Below are 16,428 nucleotides of genomic sequence, written 5' to 3'. Positions count from 1 at the left end.
ACACCGGATGCTAATGAACTTGTGTTTGTTTCATGAGGAAGAAATCCCTGCCTTGCCAGGTTGTTCTGTTGAATGGTTTCACCTGTAGATGCACCGTAGACCCGCCTTCTCAGATTTGTAACCGTCTTCTTTCACCTTCTTGTTGAAAGTGAAATCCCTTAATATCCTAGAATACTAGTGAATAGAGCTTGTCATAAAAAAGGAAAACAGAACAAGCATGTTAGCTGGGCTAAACTATGGATTGAGAAACTGTGAAATTAAAACTATAATTGAGAAACTGACCACATTAAGGGATTTGGGGCCACGGGGCATGAAAACAGGTTCCGAAAGTGAAATTTGTTTCTGAAGAATCTTGGAGAAAAGCAGGCCTGGCCTCCTGGCTGTCTGTCCCTCTCATCTCATCGAGAGCTTCGGGCGTCCTGCAGAGTGGGGTGGGGAAGATATCTCTGATTCATCTCAGGAGCCTTCAAGTTTGTTTATTTTACCAGCTGGGATCGTTCTGCATCTGCTGAGAGCCCCCAGGGCCTCAGAATGATGAGATCTTGAGAACCTGGCTCTGGAATTCTCTCTAAGCAAGCATTGCAGTTACATAACTCAGGAGCACAGATTGCACGGGAGCCCTTGCAAAGGCTTCTCTGTCAGGATGGAACTTTGCAGACCTGAGGCTGTGCACAGTGGTGGTTACTGCTGTCAGCAATGTGAGGAACTTGGTCAATAGGTCCCAAGCACTATGCTGGCAATTTACAATTTCTCATAGACTAACCCCCAGGGCCACTCTGTGAATGGTGTGCTGAGCCTTGAGGGGGAGCTCACAGTTGTAAATGGCAGAGCTGAGTACCAAACCTGCTTGGTGTGTCTCAGGAACCCATGCTCCTCAACAGGATGGATGGATGGATGGATGAATGGATGGATGCATGGATGATGGATGGATGATGGATGGATGGATGGATGGATGGATGGATGGATGGATGAATGGATGCATGGATGGATGCATGGATGATGGATGGATGATGGATGGATGGATGATGGATGGATGGATGGATGGATGGATGATGGATGGATGGATGGATGGATGGGTGGGTGGATGGATGATGGATGGATGGATGGGTGGGTGGATGGATGGATGGTTGGATGGATGGATGCATGCATGCATGCATGCATGGATGAATGGATGATGGATAGGTGGATGAATGGATGATGAATTGGTGGATGAATGGATGATGGATGGATGGATGAATGGATGATGGATGGATGGATGAATGGATGATGGATGGATGGATGGGTGGGTGGATGGATGGTTGGATGGATTGATGAATGGATAGATAAAATAGAATAGATTTGGTCACATGCAAGCATGGGAGGGCATTCTCATGGTTGAGAGCTTCATACCAGCCTAGTTCTAGCAGAGCACAGGTTGCCTAGATGGCGCCAGTGCCAGCCTGGGGGAGAGCATGATGACAGACAGGTGCCTGGGTGCTCTGCATCCCTGCCACTCACCACCTGCCAGGTAACCCCTGCTGTTTCTCTTCGGCAGTTGCCTTTTCAGGCCTGGGCTTCACCACGTTCTACCTGGCCGGCAAGCTGCACTGCTTCACAGAAAGCGGGCGGGGGAAGAGCTGGCGGCTGTGCGCCGCGATCTTGCCCCTGTACTGCGCCATGATGATCGCGCTGTCCCGCATGTGCGACTACAAGCACCACTGGCAAGGTGAGCCCTCCCCTCCTCCTCCTCTGCCCAGGTGCTGCTCCTCCTGCAGCCCAGGCCTGTGGGACGCCCTTCTCACCTCTTCCAGGGTTTGTGCCAGTGGTGGTGAGGCAGCAGGAAGGGCCAGGGAAACCCCAGCCGCACAGCCCTCAGCTCTGTCTTTCCCTCATCACTCGTTAGGAAGCAGCAGTGCCAAGGCGTGGGGAGCTGTGTTTATCGCACTCTCATCTATTAGGGTAACCAGGGAGGCTCAGGTTTGCAGCTGGAGAAGGGACCAACCCGGAGCCTGGGGCTGCCGCAGAGGGTGGGGGGAGGGGGCAGCCAGCAGCCTGACGGAGATAGATGAGTTGTTGCTTTTCTGTGGTGACTGAGCTGCCCAGCGACCGTGGGCGGGGCCATCCATCATGATGAGAACTCGTGTGTAGCCCACGGGCATCAGCAAAGCCCGAGGCGGCTCCTTGTAGACATCCGTTAACATGAATATGATGAGAGTTTTATGACTCCATTTCTATTTCGATTTGAGTAGCTGTTCCCAGTGTGGGAGTTCTTCTTGCAAAGTTCCCCTGGCTTCTCGATGACAGTTCAGCCCCGTAAACAGCCATCGTCTCCCAGGCCTTCCTCGGGGTCTCATGCCACTCCCCAGTCCATGGGCAGCAGACTGCTCGTCCAGGGGATACTCCCCTCTGCTCCCCGTGGTTTTCCCTGGTTTCTCTTCCTGGTTCTGTGTCCTAAACATTTCCAGAATCAACATTCCCTTCCCCGTCCAGTGCAGACCTCTGTTGCTTGTTGCCTGGATCATTGCGATGCCTCCCTACCAGGCACTGAGTGGTGGGTGTGGGGTCTAAAGAGATGCACAGACAGTAGCCCGGGAGCCAGTGGGGCCCCGGCTCGAGCTGAGGGTTCACCTGAGCCCGGAAGGGAATGGGAGACCTGCTCGGGCCCACACGGGGAGCCTGGCCGACTTACATCCTGTGGGATCACAGACACCGCCCCTCGGGGGCCAGATGGGCCTGCCTTCCGTCTCTCAAGTGGCTAAGCCTCTCCTTCTTCTGGCTGGAAGCCTGCGGGGGCCTCCCTGCCTCCATTTCTCACGTCCCCTGGTGGCGCCTGCTCGCCCTGCAGGGCCGGCCTGCGGGTGGCGTCCTCGGCGGCACTCCCCTGGTCCAGCCTGGCCAGGCCACCCCAGGGTGACCTCGCAGACAGCACTTGTCCCTCGTGGCAGGTGTCACGTAAGACCTGCGTGGAGGCTCAGAGGAATGTGAGGCCCGGGGTCAGCCTGCTGTGTGGATGGCAGAAGGGCAAGCAAAGCATTAGGGACGCTCAGCCCTGGTTAGTAGCCACCGAGGTAGAAGGGGAGGGTGAGACTCTGAGAGAGAACAGTGACCCCTGCAGCCCATCCCTGCCCCCGGCGCCTGTGGGGGAGGAAGGAATTTTCCTCTGCCCTTCTAGGTTCCTTCCTCGGGTCTCGTGATTAAACCAGCGTGAGGCAGATTAACATGAGAAAATGACCACATGTAATTACATACGTATGGGAGACCCACATACATGAGAGTTAGAGGCCCCACATCCATGGAGATTCAGAGACAGAAAGGTAAGATGAGGTGTACATGACATTCTGAGCTAAGGATGAGGTAAGGCATTGACCCTCAGAGAGGAAGGGAGAAGGATAGAGAGAGGCATCGATCGCTGCCTCCTGCACACCCCACGCTGGGGATCAAGCCCATGACCTGGGCCTGTGCCCTGACCGGGAATCGAACCCTGACCTCCTGGTTCACGGGCCAATGCTCAACCACTGAGCAACGCCGGCCGGGCTCCAGGACACATTCTGAAGGGATGTTTAAGGTCTAGGACAGTTTGCAGAGCCTCCAGGTTATTCCTCTGGTGCAGTTTCTCTCCCTGGAGGCTGTCGGGGCCCAGCCAGCAAGCGGCTCCTGGAGCACGTGCCCCCGGGAGACACACGTGGCCCCATCTGAGGGGCTCACCATCGTCACCCTCACGCATGTGCTCTCTCCTGCCTAGACTCGTTCGTGGGCGGCGTCATCGGCCTCCTGTTCGCCTACATCTGCTACCGGCAGCACTACCCGCCTCTGGCCAACACAGCTTGTCACACACCCTACGTCAGCCTCCGGGTGCCGGCCTCGCTGAAGAAGGAGGAGGTGCCGGCAGCTGACAGCGCACCCAGCCTGCCCCCGGAGGGCGCCACCGAGGGCCCCGTGTGACCAGGGCTCAGGAGGTGGACGTGAGCTGGCACCTCTCCCACCGACGTCGTCACACGCGAGGTTCCTGCCGTGTTCCCACCCGTGTTCCTCAGTCCTCCTGCCTCCGTGTTGCCGTCAGCTCCCGCCACTTCAGCTGTCGACCTTCCACTTACTTGGATTCGCAGAGGAAGGACATGGGACCACCCAGGAGGGGGACGGGGACGGGGACAAGGCTGGGGTGGGGGGTGCAGCGCGGTCAGTTCTGCTGCCGGAAGGTTCGCTGTTGCAGCCACTCCCTGTGTTTTCGTGGTTGTGAAACATAATAAACCTCCCACGTGGAAGACAGGAGGCGGGGTCGTGGCAGGTGCGCGGGTTTCCCAGGCGAGGGGGTGGGGAGTGGTGCTGTGGCCTCACGCTCAGCCTTGCGTCGTGGCCCCAGGGCCGAGCCCGTCTCCTGAAGACCCACTGACCCCACAGCGTCCTCAGCAGGCGGCCTGAGCCCGTGGCATCGGAAGTGGCTCCGTGTGTGGGGACCAGCGCAGAGGCCTTCAGGCTCAGAGCTACAGGTGGAGGCAGAGCCGGCTCAGCCCAGGCTCACTGTGGGCTGTGTGGACAGGCCCTGCCCTCCCCTGGTCCCCGGGCCCCCGGCCCCCGGTCCCTGGTTCCCGGCCCCCGGCCCCTGGCCCCTGGTTCCCGGCCCCTGGTTCCCGGCCCCTGGTTCCCAGCCCCCGGCCCCTGGTTCCCGGCCCCCGGCCCCTGGTTCCCGGCCCCCGGCCCCTGGTTCCCGGCCCCCGGCCCCCGGCCGCTGGCCCCTGGTTCCCGGCCCCTGGCCCCTGGTTCCCGGCCCCCGGCCCCTGGTTCCCGGCCCCCGGCCCCTGGTTCCCGGCCCCCGGCCCCTGGCCCTTGCTCTCGGGTGCAGGTGGTTTTCTTGTTGGTCTGATGGCCGTCCTCCCTGCCTCCTGCGGCTCCTGAGTCAGATTCCGGGACAGCGAGTGGGAACCGTGAGCCCTCACTCCAGGGGACCCTCATCCCCTGTGGCCGGGAGCCCTGCCTCGGCCTCCGTGGTCCCCGAGGGACAGGATGTGGAGGAGGCTGGTCAGAGGGTGACCTCTCCTAGGGAGGGAGGCGTCTCCACGGCGAGTGCTCGCTCGCTCACTTGTGGTTGAGATTTCCGTCGGCTCGCTGTGTGCAGTGGGACCGCCACGGGCTCCTCCCCATCAGCGACCCCATCGTTGGAACATGAGTCACTCTCTAGGTCCTGCCTTCAGATACGCCTCACACGCCACCCCCACCTGGGGCCCCCTCGGCCGAGCGGCCCCCCTCACTGTGGCCCCCGTGTCACCCACTGTGTGACGCCTCCTGCCACATGTCCGCCTGCTCCCTCATCCGTCTCCCCTCAGGAATTGAACCCATGACCCTGCGGTCCACAGGCTGCTTCCTCATCCAGACGTTTCCTTCGCTCCTCTCCTTCCGTTGGTTGTTCAAGTTTCACCTTTTCCAAAATGTCCTGAAAACAATCACACACCACGTGGCCTCCTGTTTTCCACCTCTGTCTGTTTTGAGATCCGTCTCCCCGACATCCACCGTGTGGGTCTCCTGGAGCCTCTCCCCTTTGCTCACGGTGCCTCCTCTCTGATCCTCTAACGCTGCATGGTTGCTTCTGCGCCCATGCCCCCCCCCCCGTGGCCCTCCCCACCTGTGGCCCCCCTCCCATGGCCCTCCACACCCCAGGGCCCACCCCCTCTCCTCACCCATGGCCCTCCCCCCCCGTGGCCCTCCCCACCTGTGGTCCCCCTCCCATGGCCCTCCACACCCCAGGGCCCGCCCCCTCTCCTCACCCATGGCCCTCCCCCCCCCCGTGGCCCTCCCCACCTGTGGTCCCCCTCCCATGGCCCTCCACACCCCAGGGCCCTCCCCCTCTCCTCACCCATGTCCCTCCCTCCCCCCCCCCGTGGCCCTCCCCACCTGTGGTGGCCCTCCCCACCTGTGGCCCCCCTCCCATGGCCCTCCACACCCCAGGGCCCTCCCCTTCCCCCCTCTCCTCACCCATGTCCCTCCCTCCCCCCCCCGTGGCCCTCCCCACCTGTGGCCCCCCTCCCATGGCCCTCCACACCCCAGGGCCCGCCCCCTCTCCTCACCCATGGCCCTCCCCCCCCGTGGCCCTCCCCACCTGTGGTCCCCCTCCCATGGCCCTCCACACCCCAGGGCCCGCCCCCTCTCCTCACCCATGGCCCCCCCCCGTGGCCCTCCCCACCTGTGGTCCCCCTCCCATGGCCCTCCACACCCCAGGGCCCTCCCCCTCTCCTCACCCATGTCCCTCCCTCCCCCCCCCCGTGGCCCTCCCCACCTGTGGTCCCCCTCCCATGGCCCTCCACACCCCAGGGCCCTCCCCCTCCCCCCTCTCCTCACCCATGGCTCTCCCTGCCTGTGGCCCTCCCCCCACTCTCCCCTCTCTCCCCAGGACCCTCCGCACCAGCAGCTGCCTGCTCAGCTCCATGAACCTGGGGTCTCTCTCCAGGTCTCAGCTCAGACGCCCTCCCCACAATGTGAGGGTCCCACAAAGGTTTTGTTTTGTTTATAAATGTGGCACTTTAATATATAAATATCTTTGTTGATTTCAGAGAGGAAAGGAGAAGGAGAGAGAAACATCAATGATGAGAGGGAATCACTGATCGGCTGCCTCCTGCACGCCCCTTACTGGGGATTAAGCCTGCAACCCAGGCATGTGCCTTTGACCAGAATCGAACCCGGGACCCTTCAGTTCACAGGCCGACGCTCAATCCACTGAGCCAAACTGGCCAGGGCCAAAGGTTTGTCTCTCATCTTCTCCTACTAAGTTCCTTCATGTCACAGGTATGGAATTCACATATCCTCACGGGGCGAATTGTGCTCCTTAAAGCTTATATTTTAAGGTCCTGACCCTCGGTTCCTAGGATGGGACGTCACTGGGTGAGTCCTAACCCAGCGTACCTGGTGTCCCCGATGAGGGGGTCGTTGGAGAGAGACGCTCACAGAGGGGCGAGCCCGTGAGGACGGGCGTCCGCAAGCCCAGGAGCGAGGCTGGAGCAGACCCTCCCCGGAGGCCTCTGGAGGACCCAGCCCTGCGGAGCCCTGGGTCTCGGACTTCCAGCCCCAAATGGTGGGACAGCACTTGCGTGGTTGCCACACCCTGTCTGCAGCCCAGCAAATGCATGCGTTTCTCCCCTCTCTGCCTCCCAGAGCCACCCTCCGGCTCCTTCAGCCTGGCCCGGAGCCGGGGGCAGTGAGCCTGGTTCGCCGCTGAATTAATGACGGGTCATCATTTTTTCTCACCATTATCCCTGCAGGGTTGGCTCACCAGGTTCAGGCTCCTGCTCGAGCGACATGTAAAGCAAGAGAATTCCTGGTCCCGCGTCGTTCAGTGACTCCGTCGTGTCCTGGTCACAAAAAGGCTGTCCTTCCTTCTTAGAGGCCAGGACATCCTTGCTGTGAAAGTGCATCAAAGGCCCTAAGCTGTTTCATTCGGCTGCAGGGAGAGAAGCAAAAATAACAGCATGTGAGCCAAACCCAGGTACCTCGAGGCGTTACTTACCTTAAAGAAAGCAAACCAGCCAACTTAGCCACAGTCTTCTCTTCGTGACCTCGGTGCTGACCATCAAACTAATTCCTGAATCAGGTGCCCATCCACCCTCCTGGGATATGGTTCATATCCTGGGATTTCCGAGGCTTTTCAGGAGCTGCCGGCCTGGGAGCGAGAGGCAGGTGCCAGGAAGGGGGGGCGGGGGGCGGGGGGCAGGGAGGGAGCACAGTCACTGGGCAGCGAGAGCAAACGCACTGCGTCTAAGTGGCCGAGCCTCGAAGCAGGTTTCCATGATCTACCCGTTAGCGCGCTCCTTTCCGCCAGGTGCCTGGGGGGCAGCTGCCGCCTGAGACCCAGTCACGTGTGGGGCACGACAGGATGTTTGGTTGGCAGTTCGGCACCGGTGCGTCCTGGCTCTCGGGAGCTTCTCGGGGTCCTCGGTCCTCCCTCCAGGGCGTCTCCCGCGTGTCTGTGTCCCTGTCTGTGACTTCAGCGCTCATTTCCGTCCCCGGCCGCACGCCTCTGCTCCTCCGTGTGCGTCCACGAGTGTCTGTCTCTCTCGTCGCGTCACTGGCTGTGCTGTGCTGAGGGGCGTGGTGGGAGTGGAACTCGATCAGCCTCCCCTACGCTGTAGGGAGAACCATCTCTGTAAGTGGGGGTGCTGTTTCGCACCCTGGGACCAGAGAGGAACCTCTCAGACTTTGTCATTTCCCTCAGAAAGACCTTTCATTTTACAGTATCTTCACACTCTGTCATTTCTTCATTTTCCTAAGAAAGACCTTTGAAGTCTTTACAAACACCTGCAGACTCCTGCCTCCCCGCTCACACACACTAAAAGATGGGTGTAGAGTGCTGGACGCTCGTTGGCTGGTCCGTGAAGGTGGGGTAATTTATGTCTGGCTTTAAGCAAGTAGGGGGCGAGCACAGCTTTGGGGTGGAGGTATCTGCTGCTGCTTGATTGCCTCTGGGCCATATTTGGGGTGACACATGATTTTGGGGTAACACACACTGGCTTTCTTCAGGCTCGTGAGGCAGTGAGGGTGAGGCTTGGGGTCTGGCCAGAGTGTTTGCTCCCTCACACTCACCGCCCTTGTGTCTGAAATCAGGCCACTGAGGGGTGAGCAGCTGGAGTAGACGTGGGGTGGGAAGTCATGAAGCAGAGGGTGGGGTTAAAACGACGCCCGGGCAGCCGGGGCTGTGCCCTGCGCCAAGTCTGTCTCTTCCACGTGACGGCCACCTGCTGGCTGAGCCCCGGCCACTTTGCCTTGAAAACGCCATTCCAGACGCTTCCATCCGGTGATGTCCCACCCGGTGGGGGCGGGTCTCAGAGGGATCCTACCGACAGGGAGCGACTCGGAGCTGAGAGAAGGGGTTGCCGTCCGTGGCCTCTTACGTGGCTTTCAGGACAGTCTCTCCAGCTGTTTAACAGCCAGAGTCATAGGACACGTGGGAGAGGCCCCAACATAATTAACAAACTGAGAAATGGTGACCCCCGGCCTTTACGTAAAACAGAGTAACAGCCTTTCCACATTCCCGTTGGAAACTTGCCTCATGAGCCACAAGTGGTTTCACTGTGAAGAGTCAGTAGAGAAAACGTGGCCACTTCCAAGCATCCAGAATAATTGTTAATACGTCTTCACCGATTTTAGGGAGAAGAAAGGAGGGGGAGAGAAACCTCACTGATGAGAGAATCATGATCGGCCGCCTCCTGCACCCCCTACAGGGCATCAAGCCCACAACCTGGGCCTGTGCCCCCACCGGGAATCGAACCAGTGACCTTTTGGTGCACAGCACGATGCTCAACCACTGAGCCACACTGGCCAGGGCTCTTGCATTTTTTGAGTTTCAATTGCTCCTGGTCCCCTTGGGTCCCTGAGCCCATGGCCCTCCACTCCCCACTGACGCTCAGAGCCTGTGGAGAGGAGCGTGTGTGGTTGTCCTGTCTCCTCGTCGTCCCGGTGGTTCCTCCACTGGGTGGTGCAGGCTGGAGGCAGAGCACCCCGCCTGCTGGTGGAACCACGGCCCTGCAGCCCGAGTGCGCACAGTGGGGCTGCGGCTGCCATTCCATCTGGTGCTTCCAGCCAGTTCCACCTGTTGTTGGCCCCATAATGTCACTTTGGAAAATGTAGGGAGATGGCCGTCCACTCCCTCCAAACACATGGACTCGCACATGCTTAAATCCACTGTACGTACATGGACATGCACACGCTTACACCCACTGCATGTACATGGACGTGCACACGCTTAAACCTACTGTATGTACATGGACATGCACATGCTTAAACCCACTGCATGTACATGGACGCGCACACGCTTAAACCCACTGTATGTACATGGATGCGCACACGCTTAAACCCACTGAATGTACATGGACACACACGCTTAAACCCACTGTATGTACATGGATGCGCACACGCTTAAACCCACTGTATGTACATGGACGCACACACGCTTAAACCCACTGTATGTACATGGATGCGCACACGCTTAAACCCACTGAATGTACATGGACACACACGCTTAAACCCACTGTATGTACATGGATGCGCACACGCTTAAACCCACTGTATGTACATGGACACACACGCTTAAACCTGCTGTATGTACATGGATGCGCACACGCTTAAACCCGCTGTTACTCTGGGGTGCCCTGAGGGGAATGCAGTCTCGGTGGCTTGTTTCCCGCAGGAACAAGGAGAACCTGGGTGAATGCACGTCAGTATCACAAGCGACAATAGAACAGCCAGTGCCTCTTGCGAATCGTGTCACCACGACGACGGGCCAGTTTCCCACGAGAGTGGTGGCAGTTTCCTGAATGACCCCCCCACCCGCCCCCAGGAGGTGGGGAGCTCCCAGGCTTAGATTCGACTTGATCGCAGTTTTATGAAACTAACTAAGCAAACTCTAAGCCCCTAAGCCCCACGAGAAGCCCCGCTGGCAGTTTCCTTCTGCCCCTGCTCTGGCACCTGCATCCTGGGACAGGGCGACTGAGGCGGGGAGAGGGGCTCTGTGAAGTCATCGTTACCGAATGGGGCACCCACAGAAGAAGAGATAACGGCGTAATTTCCCACAGGAACAGAGAACAGCCAGTGCCATCCAGTAGCCTCCCTCTGCACTCCTGCCTGCACCTCCCGGGAGCCCCAGGGCTTGCGTGTGGGCGCGAGCTCCTCGGCGCGCACTCGCTGTGGGTGTGGGATGGGGACCAGGGGGAGACCCGGCCTCACATCACAGAGAAGCTGGACAGGAAACGGCACCTCACTCCCTGGAAGGTTTATCGTGTTTATTTTTCTCGTGGCCACGGGTGAGCAGCTCTTCTCGTCTCTCCCGGCGAGCCCAGCCTTCAGCCCTCCTTGCAGAGCCTGTCAGCTGGTCCCTGAGGATTTTGGGGGGGAAATGTTTAGTTAATTAGGTGTCAGCACATCAGATGGTAGGCAAACGGGAGCGACTTCGTGTACAACAAGTCTGACGGGCGAAATCAGTGGCTGATTATGAGAAGGAAAATTTGGGTGAAACATTAAGGACTTTTCCGTTGTCCTACCATTGTTCGCAGACATTGCCTGATCCCCTGCTTGGGGTCATAGATTTGGGGGCTGTGAGGGTCCTGGAGTTGATCCACGCCTTTATTGACGGAAGTTACCTGATTCCCGAGAGGTGAGTTTATTGCTCAGGTCACCGGGCCCAGAACCCAGGTCTCCTGACACCATCAGAGCCGTCGCCCTCCAGCCGTCCGCCCAGGAGCAAGGCCGGGAATCGAACCGTGACCTCCTGCTGCGTCGGGATCGACACAACCACGGCGCCACGCGGGCCGGCAGGAAGCGTGGGGGTGAGTGGACCCGTCTCAAGCACTTCTCGGGGCAGCAGACCCGGAATAGAGTCACACCGTGCTCTCTGAGCTGTGCTCTTTCTCTCTGAAACGTCAAATGCCGGCGTTCCCATTTCTGTCCTGATTTGCTCGGTGAGTGGCTTTATTGGACGGTTTGCCGTCGTCTTTACTGACAGAGCTTTAGAAGTTTAGTGTCACTTGGGACACAGTTCAGTATTAGATGTTATATGACTGGCTCTCTCCAGTGACTGCGGCCACCCAGACGTGTCTTCCCTTGTTTTATGACACGCAGACTATTCATGCGCAGGCTGTCAATATGCAAGCAGGACTTTGAACTTTGCTCCTGGGGGAAGCCGAGCAGGGTCAGGCAGACAACTAAGGTCTTTTCTGCTCTAGCCCAGCTGGTGTGGCTCAGTGGTTGAGGGTCAGCCCATGAACCACGAGGTCACAGTTCGATTCCCAATCAGGACACATGACCAGGTTGCAGGCTCAATTCCTCATGCGGGGTGTGCAGGAGGCAGCCGATCCATGACTCTCATCAGTCATGTTTCTCTCTCTCTCCTTGTCCCTCCCACTCTCTCTAAATCAATAAAATGTCCAGAAGATGCAGTAATGTTTCTCTCTCTCACTCCTTTTCCCTCCCACTCTCCCTCCCCCTCTCTCTAAATCAATAAAATGTCCAGAAGATGCTTGCTTGGATCTCTCAGAGACTGAAGGCACGACCAGCAGATGTCTGCTCTCCTCTCCCCCGAATCTGGGAGCAGCGAGTGAACATTTCTCTGCTGACACGTTTAGAATAGTAATTGCTTTCACACCAGGCAGTTTTATGAAATCAAATAATGAACAAGGTCTTAAATTCTCTGTTTCCCTTAAATTTCATGAGCTTAAAAAATTTCTATTGAGAATTTTATTTCTTATGCTGCAACTTTAATGACTCCATTACAGCTTCCCTGTCCCCTGACATCCTGCTGATATGTTTAGGTGCGGGATGTCGTTTTCTCTGGCCACAGCTGAGCGTCTTAAAATGTTTATTTTCTTCTAAAATGTGAAGCAGGAGTTTCTCCTGGGAGAGTGATGGGCGTAGGTTGACATTCAGGGGTCTGCGGACTTTTTCTGTGAAGGACTAGGTAGCAAATCCCCAAGACTTTGCAGGCCATGCATCCCCGCTGCTCCACACCACCCGCAGACAGGACCCCAGGGGCGGAGGGCTGTGTCAGCACAGTTTTGTGTGGACGTTGAGACTGGGGTTTCATTTACTTTTTCATAATATGTTACTGCTGTTTGCTCTTCCCCAACCATTCACAGATGCACGATCATCCTGTCAGCAGGGTGACATGGGACGCAGGCCTCGGGCAGACAGTTTGCTGACTCACACGCCTGATTCGAGTCGTTGAGTGGATGAGGGGAAGCATCTCTGATGAAAAGCAAAACAGGAGTGAGAACATCACCCTTTTATTAAAAAATATATTTTATTGATTTATTACAGAGTGGAAGGGAGAGAGATAGAAACATCGATGAGAGAGAAACATCGATCAGCTGACTCCTGCACATCTCCTACTGGGGATGTGCCCGCAACCCAGGTACATGCCCTTGACCGGAATCGAACCTGGGACCCTTCAATCCTCAGGCCGACGCTCTATCCACTGAGCCACACCGGTTTCGGCAGAACATCACCCTTTTGAGGTCCCCAGTGAAGTGGCAGATCCAGGCTTATGGGTTAGTTAGGAGCTGCTCACATCACAGGAGAGGCAACCAGACATGCCTCCCAAGGAAAGAACACGGAACACGGATGCTTGTCGTCCTGCCAGGGCCCTCAAGCTGGAGTCTGGCCAAGCCTGAGGCTCCGCTGCCATTGCAGGAAACGCAGGGAGGAGGACAGACGGAACAGAAGGACAGACTGACTGGCACGATGAGTGTCTGATCGACGAAGCCAGACCACGGGCAGCCCCACAGACCGAGGACACAGGTGTTTCCAGCGTAAATGAACAGAAAGTGAAAGGGGTGGAGAACACTCTGGAGATGACGAGATTGAAAAGATGCATCCAATAACTTAAATGGCAGGATGAAACCGGTGTCTAGGGATACACACTTGGGTGAAAAAACTAAAAAGAAAGCCAAGGAAGTGGTTGTTACAAATGTCGGGGGGGGGGGGGCGGGATGCCCGGGAAGGCCCAGGAGGAGCTGACCACGGCCCGTGGCTGGGCCTGGCTGGTGGTGACAGGATATGAACACTGTCCGAGGAGCCATTCGTTGTTCGTTGTGCTTCTCTGTGTCTTTATTTGTAAAGAGGGGTGCCGGTCCCTGTTCCGGGGGGCTGGTTTAAACCAGGTGTCTCCTTGAGCCCCAATTAGGTCAGGCACGGGGGCGGGGGGTGGGGGGTGGGGAGTTACTGTGTCTACAGGCCCAGTCAGGGTTGCGAAGCCGCGCCCACAGGTGGTTGTCAGGGAAGGGCAGCGGCTGCAGGATCACCTGGAAGCGGTAGGAGGTGCCTTGTCTCAGCTGAGAAGCGCTCCGGCCACTAAGTCAGACACGCTGTGGTGGCAGCGCAGCCTCCTGTTAGCCAGGCCCCCTGTGACGCTGAGGCCAGCGCTCGTCTGGAAGCCAGAGGGCAGCCCCGACCCAGAGCCGCCTCCTGCACCGCCGGCACCCGGGCCAGGCATCCGGGACACCCTGCCAAGGCCCGGCCGGGGCTGAGATGGAAGAGCTCGGAGGCCTTGCTGCGGCCCGAATGCCGCGGACCGAGAGGCCCCCTGACCTCCGACCCAGGACAGTGAGTACCAAGGAAATGCCAATGCGGATGCTGGCGACCTGGCTGGTCCTCCCTCCCTGATGAGGTGATGGGCGGGGCGGAGTGACTGCCTTAGAGCAGGGCCTGTGTTCAGCTCCGCGGCTTCCATGACTGAGCCGTGATGAATCTCACGATGCCATCGCTGGCGTCTGCAGGGAGGTTTACGATGCGGGATTATGCTCTCAGGACAGCAAAGCCAAGCAACAGACCGTGAATCGGGGCTCCTGTGGGTGCGGCCACCGCTGAGCCCGCCAGGAGGCAGGCACAGGGCGGCCGAGGCCCCACCGCTGAGGTCTGGGCCCGAAAAGTCATGTCTTTCTCTTCGGTGCCGGCTGGGGCGGGCTGACACGGCGTCACCTGACTGTGTAAGGGAAGGCTCTGAAATTGCTGTTTCCCCGCCCCCCAGAGGCCTTTCAGGGGACCTGGCTCTGACGGGGAGGCTTTCCCACTTGGTTCTCAGCAGAGGGGCGTGTTCAGAGTGATGTGGGAGGGACTGTGATTCCCAGGGGCCCTGGCTCTGCAGTGGTTCCCAGCCAGTGGGGTGTGCGGTGGGCCAGGCCGGGAAGGCACAGGCCTCGTGCCGTTTCTCCAGGACTCGGATCGGAGACAGCGAGTCTCAGCCCTCCGGCCCCCACCTGGGCCTGAGCCTGGCACACCTGTGCACGGGGCACCGCAGCGCCAGCCGCGCCTCCCGACAGGGTCCCACTCCAGAAAAGATGATTAAATAACTCAGGGAGGAGCGTGACTCTCCTGCCCCATCTGCCCCGGGACCAGGGGGTTTGTGACGTCCACACACGGATCAGCTGCCCCACATGCAAGTTCCACAAGAATCTGTGGGTACAAATGTGGCAGCGAGGGCCCTCGGCCTCGGGACCCTGCAGTCGGGCGGGAGACACGTGGCCTGAGACCAGGACATGAGGGCGTGGCCACTGCTCCTGGCGGCCTGGGTCTCAGGTCAGGGGACCAGGCGGCTTCACCCAGACACCAGACTTTGAGCTGAAGAAGGACGGGTGTTGGGGGGGCGACAGTGGGGGGAGGCTGTGATAAGGGGCGGCATTGGCTGCCATTGGAGCAGCGTCTCGTCCTCTGGTTCTGGTGTTTCAATCGAGGCTGCAAGGTGGGAGCAGAGACCATGGTGAGCTGGTTCTCCTTGACGAGAGTTAGGTTTCCTTCGGGTCTTGGAGGGCAGAGCGTGACGGATTCTGACGAGGGAGGGACAGGAAAATACCGTTAGTCTCAGCATCACTAGTGCTGCGTGCTGTGCTCAGCGAGTTGCCCTCATCTTGGTGACCCCCTGGGGTGAATGGGAATGTCCTCCTCCTCCATGCGTGTGAGGCGATGAACTCAGAGACGATCCGCAGCTGCCTGTCCTCACCGTTTACTAAAAAGCAGCCAAGTCCTGACAAGACCCAGGTCAGCCGACTCGAGGGCTGAACTCATCGCCCTCTGCAGTGTGGAGTCCAGGTGGAGGTGCTGAGCCCAGCGAGAGGGCAGCCACCTGGGGGTGGGGGGCGGGTAATGGCAGAACTGAGTTAGAACAAAAGATGTCCGAACGCAGAATTGTTCAGTAAGAATTACGTCATGTTGAAGTATGCAGAAATTACACCACAGCCTCATATATTCATTTATTCATTCATTCATCTACCACATGTCAGCGTGTACAAGGAGCTGGAGACTTGGGGTGAACAAAGCAGGATTGGCTGCCCCCTCCCGCCCCCCCCCCCAACCTCTGCGAGCTTACAGCTTCCAGGGGGATTCAGTCGTTGATGAAGGACTTGCCCAACCCTGGTTTATATCAACACCACGAGGCCAGGGCTTTCTGAGCTGGGAGACCAGGTAAGGAGGGGGGTAGCCCGGTGGACAGAGGACTGAAGAGACCTCACCAAGACCAGGTCTGAGGAGTGGGCGCAGCTGAGAGGTGGCTTGGTCAGGTGGGAGCAGTGTCCCACCGATGGAACCACATGCGTCCGAGTCCGGGCAGGAGGGACGGCGGTGCCTGAGGAACGGGAAGGCCAGCAGGAGGGGGAATGGGAGCCGACAGGGAGGAGGCCAGAAGGTGGGGGAGGGGGTCCCACTAGGGTGGGGCCGTCCTGTGAGGACCTGGGCCTTGGAGTAAGTGCTGAGTCTCAACCTTGGTCCCCACCTTAGCCAGGCAGAGTCCTGGGCCCTGGTTTTACCTGGTCTGGGGAACAGCCTGGGAACTGGGATTGAAAAAGGTGCTCAGGTCATTCTAATGGGGAGACAAGCTCGTGAGCCACTGGGTTAACGTGCTCCGTGCGTGTGTATCATCCCGTTTCCATCTGAGGCTCAGTCTGGTGTCGTGCAGAGTGGAGGGCTGGGTAGTTGAGGGGGGACCAG

At 58.5% G+C, this 16,428-nt stretch overlaps 1 protein-coding gene across 4 annotated transcripts in view; it reads left to right on the top strand.

The window, feature by feature from the left end:
- PLPP4 (phospholipid phosphatase 4) overlaps positions 1-4,115 on the top strand; it is a 42,995-nt gene extending 38,880 nt beyond the window's left edge. For 3 of the 4 annotated variants that reach the window (XM_036307704.1, XM_036307703.1, XM_036307705.1), the window contains 2 exons: positions 1,535-1,705; positions 3,722-4,115. In XM_036307704.1, the coding sequence (XP_036163597.1) occupies positions 1,535-1,705; positions 3,722-3,872 (322 nt within the window). In that variant the 3' untranslated portion in view covers positions 3,873-4,115. Of the gene's footprint in view, positions 1-1,534; positions 1,706-3,721 lie in introns of those variants that run through there. The other variant, XM_036307706.1, reaches the window with a different exon arrangement.
- The last annotated feature ends 12,313 nt before the right edge of the window (positions 4,116-16,428 follow it).

Source organism: Myotis myotis, unplaced genomic scaffold, assembly GCF_014108235.1.
Source record: "Myotis myotis isolate mMyoMyo1 unplaced genomic scaffold, mMyoMyo1.p scaffold_m19_p_49, whole genome shotgun sequence".
Taxonomy (NCBI): Eukaryota; Metazoa; Chordata; class Mammalia; order Chiroptera; family Vespertilionidae; genus Myotis; species Myotis myotis.
Note: the sequence above shows the minus strand (reverse complement) of the source record. Positions and strands in the feature narration are given on the sequence as shown.